Source organism: Hemibagrus wyckioides, linkage group LG11, assembly GCF_019097595.1.
Source record: "Hemibagrus wyckioides isolate EC202008001 linkage group LG11, SWU_Hwy_1.0, whole genome shotgun sequence".
In the NCBI taxonomy this organism is placed as follows: Eukaryota; Metazoa; Chordata; class Actinopteri; order Siluriformes; family Bagridae; genus Hemibagrus; species Hemibagrus wyckioides.
In genome coordinates, this window is record NC_080720.1 from 33405852 (window position 1) to 33413351 (window position 7500).

General features: G+C 45.8%; 1 protein-coding gene across 1 annotated transcript in view; it reads right to left on the reverse strand.

The window, feature by feature from the left end:
• The window catches only part of LOC131361269 (coiled-coil domain-containing protein 40-like), a 14511-nt gene extending 7998 nt beyond the window's left edge, over positions 1-6513 (reverse strand). The window contains exons 1-7 of the mRNA XM_058402268.1: positions 6391-6513; positions 5426-5508; positions 5207-5277; positions 4749-4868; positions 3117-3200; positions 2661-2880; positions 424-581 (exon numbers count right to left, since the gene is read on the reverse strand). Coding sequence (XP_058258251.1) covers positions 424-581; positions 2661-2880; positions 3117-3200; positions 4749-4868; positions 5207-5277; positions 5426-5508; positions 6391-6413 — 759 coding nt within the window. The 5' untranslated portion in view covers positions 6414-6513. The remainder of the gene's footprint in view (positions 1-423; positions 582-2660; positions 2881-3116; positions 3201-4748; positions 4869-5206; positions 5278-5425; positions 5509-6390) is intronic.
• Positions 6514-7500: the final 987 nt, after the last annotated feature.

Below are 7500 nucleotides of genomic sequence, written 5' to 3' on the forward strand. Positions count from 1 at the left end.
CACACGCGCACACAAACACACACACACACGCGCACACAAACACACACACACACGCACACAAACACACACACACACACGCGCATACAAACACACGCGCGCACACACACAAACACACACACAAACACACGCGCACACAAACACACGCGCGCACACAAACACACACAAACACACACACAAACACACACACACACAAACACACACGCGCGCACACAAACACACACACAAACACACACACAAATACACACACACACACAAACACACACGCGCGCACACAAACACACACACAAACACACATGCGCGCACACACACACACACACAAACACACACACACACAAACACACACACACACACACAACTATTGGATTCATCGTTACAAAACAAAATAAAAAAGCATGAAGTCCATTTCCTCATCAGACACGGAACCTGTTGGAGTTTCTGCTCCTCCGCGTGTCTCCTCTCAGCCTGAGCCTTGGCCTTGGTGTTCTTCAGGGCAGTGACGTCTGACCGCATGTCTGAGGTCAATTTCTCCATGTAGCGCAGACGGCGAGTGACACGCTCCTCCTCAGACTGCAGCACTGACACTGTGACCCATCACACACACACACACACACACAGATACACACACAGACACACACACACACACACAGACACACACACACACACACACACACAGACACACACACAGACACACACACACACACAGAGACAGTTAACTCAGAAGAAATGCTTCACTCCTTTTCGTTCTCTCTCTCACCCTGTGTGTGTGTTCTCTCTCTCACCCTGTGTGTGTGTGTGTTCTCTCTCTCTCTCACCCTGTGTGTGTGTGTTCTCTCTCTCTCTCACCCTGTGTGTGTGTGTGTTCTCTCTCTCTCTCACCCTGTGTGTGTGTGTGTTCTCTCTCTCTCTCACCGTGTGTGTGTGTGTTCTCTCTCTCTCTCACCGTGTGTGTGTTCTCTCTCTCTCTCACCGTGTGTGTGTGTGTTCTCTCTCTCTCTCACCCTGTGTGTGTGTGTTCTCTCTCTCTCTCACCCTGTGTGTGTGTGTTCTCTCTCTCTCTCACCGTGTGTGTGTGTGTGTTCTCTCTCTCTCTCACCGTGTGTGTGTGTTCTCTCTCTCTCTCACCCTGTGTGTGTGTGTGTTCTCTCTCTCTCTCACCCTGTGTGTGTTCTCTCTCTCTCTCACCCTGTGTGTGTGTGTTCTCTCTCTCTCTCTCACCCTGTGTGTGTGTGTTCTCTCTCTCTCTCACCCTGTGTGTGTGTGTTCTCTCTCTCTCTCACCCTGTGTGTGTGTGTTCTCTCTCTCTCTCACCGTGTGTGTGTGTGTTCTCTCTCTCTCTCACCCTGTGTGTGTGTGTTCTCTCTCTCTCTCACCCTGTGTGTGTGTTCTCTCTCTCTCTCACCCTGTGTGTGTGTTCTCTCTCTCTCTCACCCTGTGTGTATGTGTGAGTGTTCTCTCTCTCTCTCTCTCTCTCACCCTGTGTGTGTGTGTGTTCTCTCTCTCTCTCTCACCCTGTGTGTGTGTGTTCTCTCTCTCTCTCTCTCTCTCACCCTGTGTGTGTGTGTTCTCTCTCTCTCACCCTGTGTGTGTGTGTTCTCTCTCTCTCTCTCACCCTGTGTGTGTGTGTTCTCTCTCTCTCTCACCCTGTGTGTGTGTTCTCTCTCTCTCTCACCCTGTGTGTGTGTTCTCTCTCTCTCTCACCCTGTGTGTGTGTGTTCTCTCTCTCTCTCTCTCTCACCCTGTGTGTGTGTGTTCTCTCTCTCTCTCTCACCCTGTGTGTGTGTGTGTGTGTTCTCTCTCTCTCTCTCTCTCACCCTGTGTGTGTGTGTGTGTGTGTTCTCTCTCTCTCTCACCCTGTGTGTGTGTGTGTGTGTTCTCTCTCTCTCTCTCACCCTGTGTGTGTGTGTGTGTGTTCTCTCTCTCTCTCTCTCACCCTGTGTGTGTGTGTGTTCTCTCTCTCTCTCACCCTGTGTGTGTGTGTGAGTGTTCTCTCTCTCTCTCTCTCTCTCTCTCACCCTGTGTGTGTGTGTGTTCTCTCTCTCTCTCTCACCCTGTGTGTGTGTGTGTTCTCTCTCTCTCTCTCTCACCCTGTGTGTGTGTGTGTGTGTTCTCTCTCTCTCTCTCTCACCCTGTGTGTGTGTGTGTGTGTGTTCTCTCTCTCTCTCTCACCCTGTGTGTGTGTGTGTGTGTGTGTTCTCTCTCTCTCTCTCTCACCCTGTGTGTGTGTGTTCTCTCTCTCTCTCTCTCACCCTGTGTGTGTGTGTGTGTGTTCTCTCTCTCTCTCTCTCTCACCCTGTGTGTGTGTGTGTGTGTTCTCTCTCTCTCTCTCTCACCCTGTGTGTGTGTGTGTGTGTTCTCTCTCTCTCTCTCTCACCCTGTGTGTATGTGTGTGTGTTCTCTCTCTCTCTTTCTCACCCTGTGTGTGTGTGTGTGTGTTCTCTCTCTCTCTCTCTCACCCTGTGTGTGTGTGTGTGTTCTCTCTCTCTCTCTCTCTCACCCTGTGTGTGTGTGTGTGTGTTCTCTCTCTCTCTCTCTCACCCTGTGTGTGTGTGTGTGTGTTCTCTCTCTCTCTCTTTCTCACCCTGTGTGTGTGTGTGTGTGTTCTCTCTCTCTCTCTCTCACCCTGTGTGTGTGTGTGTGTGTTCTCTCTCTCTCTCTCTCACCCTGTGTGTGTTCTTGTTTGACCAGTTCAGTTAAGCTGCTGTGCTCCTTCCTGACCTCCTCCAGCTCTTCCTCAGCCTGTCTCCGGTCTCTGAAGGCCATATCTCTCCTCTGGTGCCAATCCTCCAGATATGCCTGCTCTCTGGCCAGCTCCTGCTGTTCTTTGTAGAGAGCGACACCGACCTCCTCAAGCTTGGTGTTCTCCAGCTGTTCCTCCATCATCTGGAGCACAACATCATCACTCCGTTTATTCCCCTCCTCCTCCTCCTCACCCCACAGCAACCATCTCTCCTCCATTTACTCTTTACTTTCCATTACAACTCCAGCTAGAAGGCTTTATCATGTCAACACACTGAAATCAGCTCTCAGGAGACAGGAGCTGAGTAAATAAAACTGGAGTAAAAGTTCACAGTCATGGAGAAACTTTTTCAGTAGTGAAGAAAAACGTAAAGCAGGACCTTCTCCTGTATCTCCAGGTTCAGTCTCTCCAGCTGAGCACAGAGCTGCTTCTTCAAATCCGACTGATATCTCTTCATCAGATGCTGGGGAAAACGTATCGCAATATTAACTTCATTACAATTTTATAAACCATCTACTACATTGTAATAAACGTGTTATAGGACTCCAGGACATGTGTGTGTGTTCTCTCTCTCACTCTGTGTGTGTGTGTGTGTGTTCTCTCTCTCACTCTGTGTGTGTGTGTGTTCTCTCTCTCACTCTGTGTGTGTGTGTGTTCTCTCTCTCACTCTGTGTGTGTGTGTGTTCTCTCTCTCACTCTGTGTGTGTGTGTGTTCTCTCTCTCACTCTGTGTGTGTGTGTGTGTTCTCTCTCTCACTCTGTGTGTGTGTGTGTGTGTTCTCTCTCTCACTCTGTGTGTGTGTGTGTGTGTTCTCTCTCTCACTCTGTGTGTGTGTGTGTTCTCTCTCTCACTCTGTGTGTGTGTGTGTGTGTGTTCTCTCTCTCACTCTGTGTGTGTGTGTGTGTGTTCTCTCTCTCACTCTGTGTGTGTGTGTGTGTGTTCTCTCTCTCACTCTGTGTGTGTGTGTGTGTGTTCTCTCTCTCACTCTGTGTGTGTGTGTGTGTTCTCTCTCTCACTCTGTGTGTGTGTGTGTTCTCTCTCTCACTCTGTGTGTGTGTGTGTGTTCTCTCTCTCACTCTGTGTGTGTGTGTGTGTTCTCTCTCTCTCTAACCCTGTGTGTGTGTTCTCTCTCTCTCTCACCCTGTGTGTGTGTTCTCTCTCTCTCTCACTCTGTGTGTGTGTGTGTTCTCTCTCACTCTGTGTGTGTGTGTGTGTTCTCTCTCTCACTCTGTGTGTGTGTTCTCTCTCTCACTCTGTGTGTGTGTGTGTGTTCTCTCTCTCACTCTGTGTGTGTGTTCTCTCTCTCACTCTGTGTGTGTGTGTTCTCTCTCTCACTCTGTGTGTGTGTGTTCTCTCTCTCACTCTGTGTGTGTGTGTTCTCTCTCTCACTCTGTGTGTGTGTGTGTGTTCTCTCTCTCACTCTGTGTGTGTGTGTTCTCTCTCTCACTCTGTGTGTGTGTTCTCTCTCTCACCCTGTGTGTATGTGTGTGTGTGTGTCTGTGTTCTCGCTCTCACCCTGTGTGTGTGTGTGTTCTCTCTCTCACTCTGTGTGTGTTCTCTCTCTCACTCTGTGTGTGTGTGTTCTCTCTCTCACTCTGTGTGTGTGTGTGTGTTCTCTCTCTCACTCTGTGTGTGTGTGTGTGTTCTCTCTCTCACTCTGTGTGTGTGTGTGTGTTCTCTCTCTCACTCTGTGTGTATGTGTGTGTGTTCTCTCTCTCACTCTGTGTGTGTGTGTGTTCTCTCTCTCACCCTGTGTGTATGTGTGTGTGTGTGTCTGTGTTCTCGCTCTCACCCTGTGTGTGTGTGTGTGTGTCTGTGTTCTCGCTCTCACCCTGTGTGTATGTGTGTGTGTGTGTGTGTCTGTGTTCTCGCTCTCACCCTGTGTGTGTGTGTGTGTGTGTGTGTGTGTGTAGGTCTCACTCATCATTTATCTTTAAATCAGTTGAACAAAAAAATTCTACAGTAAACTGTGAAACATCTGGAGATTCAGATCCTGTAAAAAGTCTCTCACGTGCTCGGGATCCAAGACGATGAGCTCATCTTCATCATCATCACCATCATCAACAACAACAGTGTCTTCATCCTCATGTCTGGGTCTCATCTCGTCCTCCTCGCTGTCTGTGAACACCGCCTGACACACATCATCATCATCATCATTACTGCTTCAGCCAGAGTATCTGATTCATTTTGATTAACTGACTAATTTTGATTAATTGATTCATTTTGAATAATTGACTAATTTTGATTAATTTGATTGATTCATTTTAATTGATTCATTTTGATAAACTGATTCATTTTGATTAATTGATTCATTTGATGCAGAAACCAGTTTGTTTTGTAAAATTACGAATAAAAAGCTGCAGGCTGCAGTTGGGATATTAACACACAGGAAGTGAAACAGGAAGTGATGCGTGTAAATAGTGTTTAAGGTCAGATCTGGTGTTAGTGTGTAAATAGAGCTGTGTTTACGGTGGAGTTGTAGGCCAGAGTGAGGCGGAGAGACGATGGTGGAGGATCTGGTACAGTTCCACTGCCCTGGTCTGTAAAACACACACACACACACACACACACACACACACAGACAAACACAAACACAAACACACAATAATCTATAAACCGTGTTCTTGCTTTATAATAAATTTAATTAAAATGACAGTTCAGCTGTGTGTGTGTGTCAGGTAGTCATACCTGGTTCCTCAGGTTCCTGTTCATTGTGTGGAGACTCTCTCCTAACTTTATTCTTTCTTTCTTTATCTCTCTTCATCTTAACACTGAGGAAAAAGGATTTTAAACACGGGTCATTTACAGACCAGACTCTGTCCTGACTCTCACTGATCAACAGAAAAATCACCAAAACACTCCTCTCTTGTTTTTATTTCATTTAAAACTAGGGCTGTCAATCGATTAAAATATTTAATTGCGATTAACTGCATGATTGTCATGAGTTAACTCGTGATTAATCGCAATTTAATTGCACATTTTTATCTGTTCTAAATGTACCTTAAATTAATACTGTTTTAGTTTTTAATACTCTAATCAACATGGGCATGGACAAATACTGAAATGTATGTTGTTTATTATTAGTGAAACCATATTCAACATAGAGCATGGAGACTAGACATGTTTCAGAGTTCATAGATATTTTTCAAAGAACTTGTCCATGTCTATTAAACACATGAAGAAAAGAACAGAACACAGGTTCACATTCCATCTCCGCTGAACAGAATCTAGTGTTGTCTGCCTTTGGCGAGGGGCAGGAGAGGGGCAGGAGAGGGGCAGGAGAGCTCTCTGTATCAGCTGTATGCTTCACCATCAAGTGATATTTTAAACTCGAGGTGCTGCGGTGAGAACTTCATTCACATCCACAATAAATGCAGACTTTTGTCTCGTCGACAGAACCATCAGACATCGTTTTATATATAAAGAAGACGTTTTTATTCCTCAATTTCGGCTTGCTGCTGCATCTCCCATTTCCCAAACTACGGGAAAGGCTGAGGGTCAAACGGAAAATGCGCGCTGCATTAATCGCGCGTTAATAAAATTAGTGCCGTGAAAATGAATTTGCAGTAACGCATTATTAACGCGTTAATTTTGACAGCCCTAATTAAAACACAAAATACATTACTGTTCAGAAAATCAACCAAAATTCTTACCTTTTATTTAGTAAATAAGACATTCACACTTCTTGTCCTGCTCACTAGAAGGGTTATGACTGAACGTGTCGAGTGAACTGTGTGGTCAATCACAGTGGAGGCGCGTCACAGAATTCAAATCGGAATCAGAATGAGCCAGGGGACGCGTCACCAGCTGCAGTTACTATAGAAACACACTGACCAATACAATACAGATGGAAATACAGGGTAAGAAATGGAAATACACGGATTTAAACGGAAAAATCGAATCAAGTGTACGAATAGCATAGAATAAGATGAGGTGTAGGGTGGTAACAAATAAATATAGTGTTACTGCACATATCTTTAGAGTAAGATGAGATGTAGGGATGTAGGGTGATAAAGAAATAAATATAAGGTATTGTACAATGGGGGGAACATTGAACTGTTCATGAGGTAGATTACTTGGGGGAAGAAACTGTTCTTGTGCCCTGCTGTCCTAATATTTGGTGCTCTGTAGCGCCGGCCAAAGGACAGACTCCATGACGGCTGAGTAGAACTGTTTTAGCAGCTCCTTTGGCAGGTGAAACTTCCTCAGCGGCCGAAGGAAGTGCAATCTTTGTTGGGCGTTTTTGACGATGGAGTCAGTGTGTGTCCCACTTCAGGTCCTGAGAGCTGATGGTGCCCAGGAACCTGAATGACTCCACTGTTCTTGCAGTGCTGTTCATGATGGTGAGTGGGGGGAGTGCAGGGGTGTTCCTCCTCAAGTCCACCATCATGTCCACTGTTTTGAGCGTGTTAAGCTCCAGGTTGTTGAGACTACACCAGACAGCCAGTTGCTCAACCTCTTGCCTGTAAGCGGACTCCTCACCGTCCTGGACAGGGCCGATGACTGTAGTGTCCGTCCACAAACTTCAGGAGGAGCACTGTGAAAAAAATGTTGTAAAAAAACACAGTCAAATCAATGGCAGAAGCGGCTACCAAACAAAAACCATAAAATGAAAGGAAAATACATTCATTCAAATAAAGCACAAAAACAATCATTTTACATAGATTTTATTCAATATTTTACAGAGAAACACTGTTGTTTTACAGATTTTTCCTGTAAAATTAGGATCAAACACCCTCAATAAAGTGATATCATCAAAAGTT